Source organism: Gymnoscopelus microlampas, assembly GCF_963454915.1.
Source record: "Gymnoscopelus microlampas genome assembly, chromosome: 18".
Taxonomy (NCBI): Eukaryota; Metazoa; Chordata; class Actinopteri; order Myctophiformes; family Myctophidae; genus Gymnoscopelus; species Gymnoscopelus microlampas.
Window position 1 is genome coordinate 23378701 of NC_139955.1, and position 16508 is coordinate 23395208.

The window sequence follows — 16508 nt, forward strand, 5'->3', positions numbered from 1 at the left end:
TAGCAATGATTCATGTCAGGTTTTGTGATTTATGGCTTATGAGAGTGAGAGATAGAACTTATTCCTGATCATCACAATATTTTATATTGGAAATATATAATGGCATACACGTGACGTCCTGATGGTGAAAAAGACAAGCGTTCATCCTCCAATAGGGGGCAGTCATGCATCTTTGGAGACGGAGGCAGGACACATCATTTTTCATGGGGGGTGTATTTTTGATATGGGTGTTGTCGAGAAGTGAGAGAGAGTACATTCCACTGTACCATCGGTCACTGTTCGCATGTACAAGTTATTTATTTCATGCAACAGTTGTCACATGTTTCACAACACGTCGCTATATATATATATCCTAATATGCAAAAAAAAATAATCTACCTACTTCGTAAGTGTGGTATATTCTCTCTGTACGTCACTTCAAAACAAAAATGGCACATGCTTAATAATTCTGTCTCCACAACAGTAAACAGTCGCGTTTCTCTCGAAAACAAAAGCGAAACTAAATTTAGGAATTACATATTCTCAGAGCTGAAATTAGAGCATATTAGTTGCCCAGCGGTGTCACAGCATGGCATTTCAAATATTAACTATTTTTCCACGCATCAGAGTGCTGTCATGCACAGGTCCTCTGTCCCGTGTTGACTTTCAGAGAGTTGGTGTCAAATTCAAAAACACTTTGAGTCCCCTGCTGCCAACTCGCGCCTTGCATTCGGTGGTTGTTGAGCTGGGGAAGAATTTACCATCAAAGTGCAACAAGGCAAGTGTTCTTCTCCCCGGACAGAAGAATACCACAATTAATCGATTAGGGAAGTTTTCAACTGCAGCGACACTTTGGAAGTCGATCCAAGCGGCCGGCTCCTCAGTGTCCTCACCCAGAGGGAACACAGGCTTGTTGTGTCGCATTGCCATCGGCGTGCTTGGTGTGACTGCAGCCGCGGCTGTATCTGTCCACAGCAGTGCCCAGGCCACCATGGCCGCAGGGCCGGTGAATCTGAACTCTGCTGAAGGAGACTGGAAGGAGACCAGCTGTGTTCCGTCAGCAACGATAAGGTGGCAACAATAAGACTTCCGGTGGACGATCTCTTCAGAATAAGAGTACCCTCTGGAGCAAAAATGAGCCATTGAAAAACGGTTAATTTGCACATTAAAACTATAAATTAAGCATTTAAACGACATATTATGTTTCTATACAACACATATTATGTTTCTGTGTAACAAAAAGGGATTTAAAACATTAATAATTTATATAAATGGATAAATGCTGTTCAAAGGAATGCATAGCCTATACAAATTGGACACTGGACAGGAGACGGCTCCGCGAGGCAACACTTTGGACATACGCACGCGTTCAGGGAGACCTCCTCTACAATACCACACTCTCGGATAAGCCCGAGAGGTGTAAAAAAAAGTGTGGCGGACCGTCCAGTGAGGTCAGAGGTCAGAAAAGTGCCACTTTTAGACAATAGTGGGCGCTGCACAGGAGACGGCTCCGCGAGGCAACACTTTGGACATACGCACGCGTTCAGGGAGACCTCCTCTACAATACCACACTCTCCGCTAAGCGGGAGAGGTGTAAAAAAAAGTGTGGCGGGCCGTCCAGTGAGGTCAGAGGTCAGAAAAGTGCCACTTTTAGACAATAGTGGGCGCTGCACAGGAGACGGCTCCGCGAGGCAACACTTTGGACATACGCACGCGTTCAGGGAGACCTCCTCTACAATACCACACTCTCGGATAAGCCCGAGAGGTGTAAAAAAAAGTGTGGCGGACCGTCCAGTGAGGTCAGAGGTCAGAAAAGTGCCACTTTTAGACAATAGTGGGCGCTGCACAGGAGACGGCTCCACGAGGCAACACTTTGAACATACGCACGCGTTCAGGGAGACCTCCTCTACAATACCACACTCTCGGATAAGCCCGAGAGGTGTAAAAAAAAGTGTGGCGGACCGTCCAGTGAAGTCTGACGTCAGAAAAGTGGCAAAAAGTGCCGCTTTCAGACAATAGTGGGCGCTGCACAGGAGACGGCTCCGCGAGGCAACACTTTGGACATACGCACACGTTCAGGGAGACCTCCTCTACAATACCACACTCTCCGCTAAGCGGGAGAGGTGTAAAAAAAAGTGTGGCGGACCGTCCAGTGAGGTCAGAGGTCAGAAAAGTGGCAAAAAGTGCCGCTTTCAGACAATAGTGGGCGCTGCACAGGAGACGGCTCCGCGAGGCAACACTTTGGACATACGCACACGTTCAGGGAGACCTCCTCTACAATACCACACTCTCGGATAAGCCCGAGAGGTGTAAAAAAAAGTGTGGCGGACCGTCCAGTGAGGTCAGAGGTCAGAAAAGTGCCACTTTTAGACAATAGTGGGCGCTGCACAGGAGACGGCTCCGCGAGGCAACACTTTGGACATACGCACGCGTTCAGGGAGACCTCCTCTACAATACCACACTCTCCGCTAAGCGGGAGAGGTGTAAAAAAAAGTGTGGCGGGCCGTCCAGTGAGGTCAGAGGTCAGAAAAGTGCCACTTTTAGACAATAGTGGGCGCTGCACAGGAGACGGCTCCACGAGGCAACACTTTGGACATACGCACACGTTCAGGGAGACCTCCTCTACAATACCACACTCTCCGCTAAGCGGGAGAGGTGTAAAAAAAAGTGTGGCGGACCGTCCAGTGAAGTCAGACGTCAGAAAAGTGGCAAAAAGTGCCGCTTTCAGACAATAGTGGGCGCTGCACAGGAGACGGCTCCGCGAGGCAACACTTTGGACATACGCACACGTTCAGGGAGACCTCCTCTACAATACCACACTCTCCGCTAAGCGGGAGAGGTGTAAAAAAAAGTGTGGCGGACCGTCCAGTGAGGTCAGAGGTCAGAAAAGTGGCAAAAAGTGCCGCTTTCAGACAATAGTGGGCGCTGCACAGGAGACGGCTCCGCGAGGCAACACTTTGAACATACACACGCGTTCAGGGAGACCTCCTCTACAATACCACACTCTCCGCTAAGCGGGAGAGGTGTAAAAAAAAGTGTGGCGGACCGTCCAGTGAGGTCAGAGGTCAGAAAAGTGGCAAAAAGTGCCGCTTTCAGACAATAGTGGGCGCTGCACAGGAGACGGCTCCGCGAGGCAACACTTTGGACATACGCACACGTTCAGGGAGACCTCCTCTACAATACCACACTCTCCGCTAAGCGGGAGAGGTGTAAAAAAAAGTGTGGCGGGCCGTCCAGTGAGGTCAGAGGTCAGAAAAGTGCCACTTTTAGACAATAGTGGGCGCTGCACAGGAGACGGCTCCGCGAGTTAACACTTTGGACATACGCACACGTTCAGGGAGACCTCCTCTACAATACCACACTCTCCGCTAAGCGGGAGAGGTGTAAAAAAAAGTGTGGCGGGCCGTCCAGTGAGGTCAGAGGTCAGAAAAGTGCCACTTTTAGACAATAGTGGGCGCTGCACAGGAGACGGCTCCGCGAGGCAACACTTTGGACATACGCACGCGTTCAGGGAGACCTCCTCTACAATACCACACTCTCGGATAAGCCCGAGAGGTGTAAAAAAAAGTGTGGCGGACCGTCCAGTGAGGTCAGAGGTCAGAAAAGTGGCAAAAAGTGCCGCTTTCAGTACAGCTTGTGCCTGTGTACTGTTGACCGCTGTTCTTTTAACCTTTTTGTTTTTATGTTTTATGTTGCTACCTTTTTATTAGTTGAGCACTGTTTGGTCAGATGCTACAGCCCCTGCGGCTATAAACGTTACAACAAGCTGTCTAACCAACCACAGGTTTAATTCGGCTACGGCCTGAGACAGATAAGATACTTGGCTAATAGTTATACTGCAGATTGGCACTTAATTGATTGCTGTCTCTTTTTGTGGGTTAGGGGCTGTTCATGGCTTTTGGCCTTTTTGAGTGTACATTTGCAGTGATCTTTAATGCCAAATTACACATGGCTCTGAGTGTTTATATCTTGCTGATTTGCAGTGTTTAACTAGTGTGTACAGACTTCAATGAGTAGGCCTACATTTCAGTACAGCTATTTGGCCAAGCTTTTTGTCTCTTTAGTAGCCCTATGCACTTTAATACTGGTTGACATGTGGACAGAGTTTTTAATCATTAAAGCTACCAATACATTGTACTTTATCGATTGTGAATAAATATACATTTTGCATTCCAAACCGACCATTATTTGTTCACTCAAACTGAACGCTTACCTTTGGGGAAGTTAACTGGATATAATAACATGTACCTCGGGTCTCCCACCCTGTAATTGGGAGTGGCGTAGTCACACTGTGTATAAAGGAGTACTTGGGGACTCCATTTGGTTACAATTGGCCGGAGTTAATGCCCACTCCACTTCGATTACCAGCTATTAAAGACCTAGGATCTGCATTTACTACTGCATCGACGTAAGCACAAAATGGCCGTTTGTCCATCATTGATATCCCTAACTCCTTACGTTCTTGGCCCCTAATATATCTACTTCTCAATCTGTCCTTTGTGTGATATAGGTTGCCAGTGTAAACTATATGAAATATGCCCTCTTCGAATGAATGGAGAAGTATTTGGAAAGTCATCTCACATGAAGTGTGCAGGCAGCTGCCATTGACCGTGAGACATGGCTTGTTTGTCTGTCTAACAACAGCAGTAGAAAAGAAGTGATTAACAAAACGTAGTACACAGTACGGATTAGATTCCTTGACTTTTCTGGCAAATAGCCCTTGCCATTCAAACCTCTTAAAATGTCTACTTCCTTTTGGTCTGTAGGAGTGAAACATTTTCCAATCAGAAGCCTGCAAAGTAAAGCTAGCAGGTTCAAGGGCATCGTGTTTGAAGGGTCCTAATGTTGCACCAGGTCCCATGACACTCTGAACAGTACTAATATCTAGAGTCTGCATGTCATCCTGTTCATCTACAGGGCTCTCATGAAGTGCATGAGAGTTATTTATTTCCACAAAAGGCTCTTCATCTTCGTCATGAAGTGCAGGGGAATGGTGATCTATTTCTATGTGAATTTCACGTTCCACAAAAGGCTGTTCAACTACAGGGCTGTCTTGCACAACCAACTTTTCCTCCTGGTGCACAACAACTGGCTTAGGCTGTGCCTGAACACAACTATTTTTTTCTGTATATAAAATCCCCTGTATCAATGCCTCATGATTGCAAGTGGTGGATAAACACGCATAAGTAAGGGTCTTAATGTCTCGACTCTGTGAAACTCCCACACAGTCCAAATGATACCAGCATCCACAGAGATTACATTCAAGCATAGCTTTTGCTGGGTCATTTGTTTTTTCACAAATGCAATAGACAGTTTTTTTAATTCTTTTTTTTGGCCTCACCCACTCATCACCTAGTGTACGTTTGGCATTTCTGTTGCCCACACGCATTTTCATGGGTGTAGCAGATGTATTAGCTTGTAGAATCTCTCCAGTTCTCTTCTCGGCTTTATCTGAATATGCACTAATATTTTTCTACTCTGTGGTCAAGGTATCACCAATATCTGGACATTCACTATTGTCAGCTATATCCTGTATGTGTAGGCTGTTACCAATATCAACTGAACAAGCACTCGTAACATGACTAGTTGTTACATTGTGGTTTTGTACAAGAGTTTTTTGGTCAAACAGATTAAGGAGGCCTTTCACATCACCTCTATTTTGTTGCCAAATGGATTGGAGCTTTCTAACAGAACATCTCTCTCTTTGTTGTGTACTCATTGGAAAATCAAGTTCTATGGCAACATCTCTCCAGAAGCTGCCACTGAATTCTGTGTGTTGTTTGTGCACTGCATGATGTATTGCTTTAGCAATGTTAAGATAATTCACAGTGTGTTTCTGTCTACCTTCGTCTGTCACAGCAAAGCCTTTGCTGCCACCACATAATTTCAACTTGTTAGTATCTGTACGATTTGTGACTTTGTCGTTCTTATCACTGGCAATATCACTAATATCGCTAACCCCAGCTCCAAAAGCTTTGCCTCTCTTCCCCTGCCTCTCTCTGCCTCTCTCTGCCTCTCTCCCCCTACTCCCCGGACGACCCGCCACTTTTTGTTTGAGCCCCGTCCGGCTTAGCGGAGAGTGTGGTATTGTAGAGGAGGTCTCCCTGAACGCGTGCGTATGTTCAAAGTGTTGCCTCGCGGAGACATCTCCTGTGCGGCGCCCACTATTGTCTGAAAGCGGCACTTTTTGGCACTTTTCTGACCTCTGACCTCACTGGACGGGCCGCCACACTTTTTTTTACACCTCTCCCGCTTAGCGGAGAGTGTGGTATTGTAGAGGAGGTCTCCCTGAACGTGTGCGTATGTCCAAAGTGTTGCCTCGCGGAGCCGTCTCCTGTGCAGCGCCCACTATTGTCTGAAAGCGGCACTTTTTGCCACTTTTCTGACGTCTGACCTCACTGGACGGTCCGCCACACTTTTTTTTACACCTCTCGGGCTTATCCGAGAGTGTGGTATTGTAGAGGAGGTCTCCCTGAACGCGTGCGTATGTTCAAAGTGTTGCCTCGCGGAGCCGTCTCCTGTGCAGTGCCCACTATTGTCTAAAAGTGGCACTTTTCTGACCTCTGACCTCACTGGACGGCCCGCCACACTTTTTTTTACACCTCTCCCGCTTAGCGGAGAGTGTGGTATTGTAGAGGAGGTCTCCCTGAACGCGTGTGTATGTTCAAAGTGTTGCCTCGCGGAGCCGTCTCCTGTGCAGCGCCCACTATTGTCTGAAAGCGGCACTTTTTGCCACTTTTCTGACCTCTGACCTCACTGGACGGTCCGCCACACTTTTTTTTACACCTCTCCCGCTTAGCGGAGAGTGTGGTATTGTAGAGGAGGTCTCCCTGAACGTGTGCGTATGTCCAAAGTGTTGCCTCGCGGAGCCGTCTCCTGTGCAGCGCCCACTATTGTCTGAAAGCGGCACTTTTTGCCACTTTTCTGACGTCTGACTTCACTGGACGGTCCGCCACACTTTTTTTTACACCTCTCCCGCTTAGCGGAGAGTGTGGTATTGTAGAGGAGGTCTCCCTGAACGTGTGCGTATGTCCAAAGTGTTGCCTCGCGGAGCCGTCTCCTGTGCAGCGCCCACTATTGTCTAAAAGTGGCACTTTTCTGACCTCTGACCTCACTGGACGGCCCGCCACACTTTTTTTTACACCTCTCGGGCTTATCCGAGAGTGTGGTATTGTAGAGGAGGTCTCCCTGAACGCGTGCGTATGTTCAAAGTGTTGCCTCGCGGAGCCGTCTCCTGTGCAGCGCCCACTATTGTCTGAAAGCGGCACCTTTTGCCACTTTTCTGACCTCTGATCTCATTGGACGGTCCGCCACACTTTTTTTTACACCTCTCGGGCTTATCCGAGAGTGTGGTATTGTAGAGGAGGTCTCCCTGAACGCGTGCGTATGTCCAAAGTGTTGCCTCGCGGAGCCGTCTCCTGTGCAGCGCCCACTATTGTCTAAAAGTGGCACTTTTCTGACCTCTGACCTCACTGGACGGCCCGCCACACTTTTTTTTACACCTCTCCCGCTTAGCGGAGAGTGTGGTATTGTAGAGGAGGTCTCCCTGAACGCGTGCGTATGTCCAAAGTGTTGCCTCGCGGAGCCGTCTCCTGTGCAGCGCCCACTATTGTCTAAAAGTGGCACTTTTCTGACCTCTGACCTCACTGGACGGTCCGCCACCCTTTTTTTTACACCTCTCGGGCTTATCCGAGAGTGTGGTATTGTAGAGGAGGTCTCCCTGAACGCGTGCGTATGTCCAATGTGCTGCCTCGCTGAGCGGTCTCCTGTCCAGTGTCCACTATTGTCTGAAAGTGGCACTTTTCTGACCTCTGGCCGCACTGGGCGGCCCACCATTTTTTTCTCCTATCAAGTGCAGGGGCGCTCAGTTATGGAACAGCACATATACTACAAATCTACCAATATGCCTTTAATCTTTTCTTTTGATACTGTGTCCATGTTGTATGTATGTCGTTAAATAATATACGTTTTAAATGTATTTTTCTGATTACATTCTTATTTGTATTGTATTTTATTTTTTAAATAGGGGAGATCAACTTAATAAACCCTATACTTTTTTTTTAATTTATCTTACCTGTTCTGCAGCTACTATTATTACTTGTAGCATATTTTGTTGTTGCTTTTATCATTGTTCTTTTGCTCCTGCAAATACATATATCTAACACACACAAATGAACACAATATCCAAGTGCAAAACAGGATCAGAAACTGTGCACATTTAATGGGGATCAATAGCCAATTTAATCTGGAACAACCTCACTTAGAAGTGCTATAGTAGGCCTACATTGGTTCTCAAAGTGGGGTCCGGGGACCCCCAGGGGTCTTTGGGATGGTTCCAGGGGGTCCCCAGCAAAAGTAATTAACCACTTTATCCATTTATAAGTTCGCTATTTTAAAAATAGCAGATCTACAAGCTCGCAGCGCGTCACTTCGTGCCGTGCTGCGAGCTTGTAGATCTGCATTTTTTTTACATTTTTGAAAAATCTTGAAATTCTTTTGAACTTTTTCATTTGCAACACAAATCTTCTCTTCTGGGGGTCCCTGCACAAGATATTTTCAAATATAATACAAATAATAATACGATACAATAATATAATACAAATATATATCAATTTGGGGGTCCTTGACATGAAAAAGTTTGAGAACCACTGCTCTAGTGTAAGCCATTTAAAAGACATACATCATGAATATATTTTTTCAATAAATGTGTGTCTTTAAAAAAAAAGGCAATTAGAAGTGTTCTAGTATGCGCCATTTAAAAGACATACATCATAAATGTATTTTTAAAATAGATTTGTGTCTTTTAAAAAACATTACAAATTCGCGATCTTATTTTGAAGGCAACCGGAAACCTTATTGTTGCTAGCTCAAAAACCGGATGTCCTATCGTTGCTGACGGAACGGAGCTAAGGAGACCAAGGGTGAGACAATTCTTCCCCAGGCCGCGGTTGGATAGTTTTAAATACGTTAAATACATTATGCACACATACCCGTAGCCCATAAGTGCGTTAAAGTGCGGGAAATAAATCCACACTGCTATCATAAACCTGGGATCTACTTGCTTACTGATAATCTAACAATCACAATGTGTTAACAAACACATTCAATGAATTTGCTTTTTAATGTAAATTAGTATGTATGCTATATTTCCTCCACCAATAGCCCTGAAACATGACCGTCAGTCATGGATGAACTTCAATCTGGTGTTTTCACTTTCTCAATTTACAGCCCGTACATCTACATAAACGTTCATATTTCAAATATAAAGTGCTTACCCCATGGCCACGGATGTTACAATTATGTACGGGCAATCAGAAGTACCCGTATCTTCCGTATTGTTCAATAAAAATCATTTTAATCCGATCGGTGGCCATTTTCTCCATTTCCTCCTTATGCTTTCACCTACGTGACCCTATCGGTTGGGAGGTGTACTGCACTTGGATACATTATAACTATGATAAAATGGCCACTGGTCGGATTAGAATGCTTTTTATTGAACAATACGGAAGATACGGGTACTTCTGAAAGCCCGTACATAAATGTAACATCCATGGCTATGGGGTAAGTACTTTATATTGAAATCTGAACGTTTATGTAGATAGTTGAAAATGCAAACACCAGGTTGAAGTTCATCCATGACGGTCGTGACAGACAACCGTCGTGTGATCCATGGCTACTCCACCAACTGCCTTTTTTGTAAATAATTAAATACAATGATTTATATTTAGCATTACACATCAGAGTATAATGGTAAATATAATAATATGTATTACTGTAAATTACTTGGACTATTCTAATCCACCCACCATCCCTGTCAGACGTCCTGCTGTCCTTATCTCTGGAGAAGAGGCGTCCATACTACAGGACTCCTGACTATGTGCCACTGGACAGCGTCCCTGTGGTGACGTCATCCACCTCAGGTGAGATTCTCTGTTTGTATCATAGACTGTAGGTTTGTATCCAGATCACTGTTGCCAGAGTTGGTGAGAGAAGCAGCCATGGGTCTATGAAAACAAGCCCAAAAGAAGCAACTAGGCTAAAATGTCTATTTGAAAATAGCTGATCTACAAGCTCCAAGCTTGTAGCTTGTAAATCTGCTATTTTCAAAAAGATCTTGAAAATAAAAAGTGAAATATTTGGAATATATTTGAAAAAGAATTTCAGGTGGGGGTCAGCGGAGAAATACATTAATTTGGGCATCCTTGACATGCAAGTGTTTGAGAACTGGTTTAAATAATAATTTAAATAATTGGAAGCAAGCCCATATAACTGCACTTTCAAAACAAGCTAAAAAAAATACACCTGGACAGTTGGCGTAACCGTCTGGGCACCTAGGCTGGTAATCCAGCCTGACAGCGCGTCGCGGGTTTGACTCCCGATCCTGACGGCCTTTGTTGCATGTCACCCAAGACAGAAATAGCAAGACTCACCATCTCCGGTTTACTTCCCGTATCTGTGTGAAGTCGCCTTTTTAGGAGACAGGAAGCAGGTTGGAGTCTATTCATTTCAATGGGAGAGTGAACGTGAACATAGCCTCTGAATCTTTACGCTTTTAGTGGCTCCAATCGGGATGGTGTATCTTCATAAATTAACCATCTTTGATGTCACTCCCCATCTCTCTCCCCATTTCCTGTCAGCCTATTGTCCTATCAATAAAGGCATAAAAGCCAAAAAATAAAATCTGAAAAAGAAAAGAAAAACCCACACCCACAACTACCAATATTTACAAACAACTTTACAGAAAAACAAGCCCAAAGTCGTTTATAATAAGCAGACATGGCAACACTGATCCAGATAGAATATGGACAGAGCATGATCTCTGAATCTACAAGCTCACAATGTTCACCATTGTTAGCTTGTAGATCAGCTGTTTTCACTATTTCTGAAAATGTTTGATGATTTTTCCATTTTGTTTATTTATTGGCCTACCGGTATATACACTATCTGCTATAGTTATGCAAGTTATTCAACTTTTTCCAACCTTTGAGGTGTGATGTGTTCATCAGGTATCAAATTGGATTCAGTCAATAATCAGTGTTACAATCTCTGGGCCATACATTTTCCATAACATCAAACATTATTTAAAAAAGGAAGGAAAATGACCCCTTTCATGGTCATAAAAGCAACTGCTACAAGAATTAAATAGTTTACATGTTTGGGTAAAAATTAAAGCAGGCAGCCTGGCACTCAGATTGAAGTTCACCATGTAGGTCTAGCCTGGCATGGCCAGACTAATATCACTGCGTAGATATTAGTCTGGCCTGGCATGGCTAGACTTATATCACTGCGTAGATATTAGTCTGGAATCTCTGTGTGGAACCTGTCCTGCATTTACAAGTTGTGTTGCCCCACAACTTCAGGGGCAGCGAAATCCAATCACAACTGAGCAGGTGCCAGACCTAATCTGCTGAGGGCTTTTTGTTTTTGCACTGGCAGATTCGTCTGGTTTCCAGGCTAATGTAGGTCTGTTACGCTCAGAGCGCATGTCGAAAGCTTTTAAAGTTGATGTGGTCATCTGGTATCAGAGTGGATTCAAGAAAGTATTGGAGCGTTAGAATCTCTGGCCTATGTTTTCTATCTGAAGTCTTCAATCCATTAAGTGGTTCAATTTATTGGATTGTTGACAGTTAAGTGTGTGTCTGTGTGTGTGTGTCATTGTCAGATGGCAGTGAAGAGCCTCACTACCCCAGGAATGAGAAGCTGGACCAGGCAATTTCCCTCTTCAGCGGTGACATTACTAAGCTGGAGATAGATGCCATCGTCAATGCAGGTGTGTGGTGTGGTGTGTGTGTGTGTGGTAGAGAAGTCACTCTGAAATTACTGAGTTGAATGTACGCCTCCATCAATGCACCTAGTCAGCTGTGTCTGGATCGTATTCCTGCCTTTGGCAGTTAACATCACAATCCAAATGGATCTGCATTTGCTTTCTGTTTACTAAGCTGATTCTGGCATAATGGCTGTGACATCGACCAGTTGAAAAAGTGTGGAAAAATACTGAGACAAGCCCCAAGCCCCCCCCCCCCCCCCCAAATCCATGTGCATTTGTCTGTTTGTGTGTACGGGAGTAACTGCATAGTGTGACACTCAAAGCGGGGCTCCCAGCCAAAACTCTGACCTTACCAACGATGAACCTTCTGACATAATTCTCAGGTAACAGATCAACAGGAACCAAACCCAACAGAAACACAGTCCATACAGCTCAGAACTTTGTCTGAATCATACTTTTTCTTTTTTTGCTGAAGGCCAGATACTTTAATTGCATAAAATGTTTCCTGCACTTGTAAGCTATGTGCATTCTCACCCTCTGAACATTTGACCACTAGATGGCGACAAATGACACTGTATTTGCTGTGAACCATGGGCATTTAGGGAGATGTAATCGGTGCCTTGGCTCAGAGCCTGCATCAAGGGAGGAAGACAGGCCAGCATGCAGGAATGATGCTTGATGATGAGGCTTTAGCACAGAAATGATGGCTTTTACTGGCAGCTGACTGCTGGCAGGTGTAAGTTGTGGAACCAGTCAGTGAGTGAATGTTGATACAGACACTCATTTATAGGATGCACATTGGGAATTTAGTGTTCTGTGTGAAATATGCTGGCTGTTTTATTTGTATGCATATGCGTCTCCATTTATGTACTTAATGATTATGAGTCTGTCAGTGTGTGTGTGTATAGGTAAGCGTTTTTGTTTGTCTTTGTGGGCATCTGTCTGCACAGGTGATCTTTAAGTGGTGTTTTGTATTTTACAAGGATTTTTATAGAGTCCCACTATGCAAAGTGGCACCAAATTAACAAGAGGAAACAGCCCGTAAAGTGTCATTTAGGAAAGAGGACGAGACAAGGTGAGACAGAGTGAAGCACAAAGACAACAGAGGAAACGTGATTGAGAGGGAGAGAGAAAGGCAGGGCACGTCAGAACGAAAAATGGAATCAAAGGGGAGAGTTAAAGGAGCAGAGGAGAGAGTAAGTGAAAAGGAGAGGAAGAGAGGAGGAGGGAACATCCTGAGACTACCCCCCTCGCCATATTGCCATGGCAACAAGCAGGTACAGGGCACCCGCTAGGGGTTTGGGGCTGGGCAACAGAGTGAGACCCGTTTGTCTGTCTGTCTCTTACTGATTGATTGAATGTGTCTGTGGTCATTGAGTTGACTGACTGGCTGACCTTTTGGCTTGATTGACTGAGAGGCTCTGAGTGATTTCAGGCTGAGGTATGCCATCAAGAAAAAGACAGGTAAACAAGCCGAGAGGAAACCACAGCAGCAGGCGATGAGACAATTCCTCAGTTGCCTGAATCAAACACTAATCTGTGGCTAGTAGATCTAACGGCATAGCATTGGTGTCACGCGGCAGCCGCAACACGGCTGATAAAGTGATACTTTTTCCCCCTCTTAAATATATATAAATGTGTCAGGGAGTATTGCAGATTCTTCTTTTACCCTGACTACTCTGAAAGGCCTTGAGGCATCATTTAGACCCCAAGGCCACAAACATTCAATTCAAGCCAACTGTGGCCAATTATACGGTATACTGCCAGACTGGTGGGCAAATAGGGAGGGGGCCTCCTGGCCTGGTTGGTGTTGAGGAATTGAGTACTAGACATTACAGACACACATTTACGACAAAACAACTACAAATAAACATCAAAACATGCACGCACACCCACACGCGCACACCCACCCACATGCGCACACACACACACACACACACACACACACACACACACACACACACACACACACACACACACACACACACACACACAGCCTGAGTGAGAGAGATGTGCTGTAGATGTATTTTGTAGAATTTTTGTAGAACGAGTGATTGCTTCACCTTGCAACAATGAGAAAAGTTTCTCTGATCTCAAATCCACAAAACTTGGATGAAGGAGACACACTGTTGTATTTCAAAAATATTGTGTGAGTGCGTGTGGAGAGAGAGACAAGAGAAAGAGCAAGAGACAGAACTAAAGAGGGAAGAGGCTGGGGCCTTCATACTTAAATGTTCTGAGACTGAGTCAAGAAGTGTAAGAGCTGGTGCAAACGAACAGGTGTGAACACTCATTCCCATCTGTTCTTTCTTTCTTTCTTTCTTTCTTTCTTGCTTCTTCCCTTTCTCTCACACTCTCATCTCTCTCTCTCCTTCCCTGCCTCTCTCTCCCCATGTCTGCCCTGATCGATCAGGTGGGAAGGGCGAGTTGGGAGGTAGGAGGTTCGAGTGGGTGGGCCCAGTTTGTTGTTCTGTGTCGTTCTCAATAAAGATCGGATTTACTGTAACTCTTCCCCTCCTCCTCTGCTCAGTAACCCCCCACACCCCTCCCCCTGCCCCACCCCTCGCCGTCCCATCCCCATCCACACTTTTACAGCCCTTGGCTCCTTCTGGCTTCTATAAAACACTACAAACATAAAAACCCACAAGCACTTAAGAGCCGTCCTCGCAAGAAGGGGGGGAGCATGGGGCGGACAGCGGGCTGAAACATCCTCCTCTTTACACCCCTCCATCACTACATTCAGAGAAGGAGAATGCGTGAGAGAAAGATGGAGGGGAGGATATATTGTCTCTGATAGGCTAGTTGATTAAGATGGATTGCGCAATGAAATGTCATTGGAGTGATGAGTTTTTGGTGCGTGCATGTGTGCATGTGTGCTTGTGCGCGTGGCTTCGAACTCCCATGCAACTAACTTCGCATTAAAACCTTTTTTTTTCTTTTCAGATTGATTAAATGTAAATTTTTCCAAGCATTACAGAGCTCCGTTTTCACTCGCAGGTTTTTACCCGTTCTTACTTTCAGCTGTCGTTAAGTTAATCTTGTTTGACATTAAATGGCAGTTATTTTAGCTACCTTTCACTCGCCTTTTGGAATCTAAATTCAATTGAAAACATTTTAAGATTGCTTAGTTATTTCTTAGGAAATATGCTTTTGCTGGAGAAGGGTGTGTGTGCGGTAGCAAAGCCCGCTGATAAATCTTTTAGGCCAGACTATAAAAAATGTTCCCTAAAATTAAGCAGTATGCCGTCGAGTGATGAAGAACATTCATTTACTGACTCAGTCTTATACCCTGTGCTACTCTTCAAAGCACGCCGGAGCTGCCAGAGAGTGTGTGTGGGCTTGTGACTAAGTGTGAGGTGTGGCATGTGTTCTATATTTCTGTGCAAGCATGGATAAGGTAAGGTTACTTATTGTTGTTGTCGGGTGGAAACCTCGTACCTCGTTTTTTCGTAAATTAATGCCCTACTTCATCATACAAGAGTGTCACACAAAAGTAATGAAAATAGCAGATCTACAAGCTCACAATGCCTCACCATGCGAAGCGTTGGGAGCTTGTAGATCTGCTATTTTCACTATTTTAAAATGTTTTTAAAATAATAATAAAAAAGGAACCTTTTGGACTTATGGCAGCGACAATATGTGTCTGTAACAGTCTGCACGTATACACCTGGCCAGCGCTTCACCTGCTTGTATATACTGTGTGTGTGTGAGTGTGAGTGTGAGTGTGTGTGTGTGTGTGTGCGCGCGCACGATTGCATAAATTCTTAACTAGGAGAGTGAGATTACAGGTGCCTGTATGTTGTGTGTGTGTGTGTGTGTGTGTGTGTGTGTGCGCGCGTGCGCGACCGCGCGTGTGTGATATGGTCTCCCAGGTATTCCTCTGCAGGTCAGAGATAAAGCTGTCGGTTGCCGGCGGAAAACTAACTCACCGTGGCAACGGGTGAGAGATACAAGATTAGAGCCAATAGTTTCCTGGCCTGTAGGTGACAGACAGGACTGTCTGCTTAGGGAGAGAGAGGCTGGTAGGGGCTGATACACTTTAACTCCCTCAGATAAACAAACTGAAATGAAAGTATCGATAATTGATGCATTGATAGATGGCCTGCGGGGGAAGAGATTGACAGAGTGAGGGGTGGAGAAAGTGGCAGCGCGGCACATTCTCAAGCAGGTTGACAGACAGAGTGTATCCACTCTATGAGAGGATGGAGTGAAGAGGGCAATACGATGACAGGGATGGCAAGGGTGGACAGGCAGACACATTGACATCGGTATGCAGGATATGATCCAGCCCTGCTCCCCTTCCTTTATACTACAATCAGCAGCAAACACAGGACGCCTGTCCCTCCCCACCCTATGACAACTTGACCAACGCTCCAGGCAACGTAGAATCTTCCTCCTCCTGGCTACCAAGCTGTGGAATGACCTCCCTCTGGGCCTTGCAGGATATGTCTATGTACTGTACGTACCTGAAATATACCCTGAAAGTTTCAATCACATTGACTAGTAGGGGAGCTACAAATGCAACAAATGGACATGACATAACACAAGACAGACTATACATTTAAAATTGTTTGTCGAATCATTACAAAACTCACAGAATATGTTTCATAACACTGTTGTGCCATGTGTGCAACATTATTTTGAAATAGGGTTCATGACATTTATAATGTACGTTGTCTCTCTGAATAAGAATGCCTTTTAAATGACTTCATTGTAAATTGTATGTCCAGTGAAACGGCTGGAAGGAGAGAGTATGTGTCGA

The 16508-nt window shown here is 45.0% G+C and overlaps 1 protein-coding gene across 3 annotated transcripts in view; it reads left to right on the forward strand.

The window, feature by feature from the left end:
- The first annotated feature begins 321 nt into the window (after nucleotides 1–321).
- LOC311033725 (ADP-ribose glycohydrolase MACROD1-like) overlaps nucleotides 322–16508 on the forward strand; it is a 131261-nt gene continuing 115074 nt past the window's right edge. For 2 of the 3 annotated variants that reach the window (XM_084041336.1, XM_084041337.1), the window contains exons 1-3: nucleotides 322–1028; nucleotides 9798–9899; nucleotides 11642–11749. In XM_084041336.1, coding sequence (XP_083897462.1) covers nucleotides 569–1028; nucleotides 9798–9899; nucleotides 11642–11749 — 670 coding nt within the window. In that variant the 5' untranslated portion in view covers nucleotides 322–568. The remainder of the gene's footprint in view (nucleotides 1029–9797; nucleotides 9900–11641; nucleotides 11750–16508) is intronic. The other variant, XM_084041335.1, reaches the window with a different exon arrangement.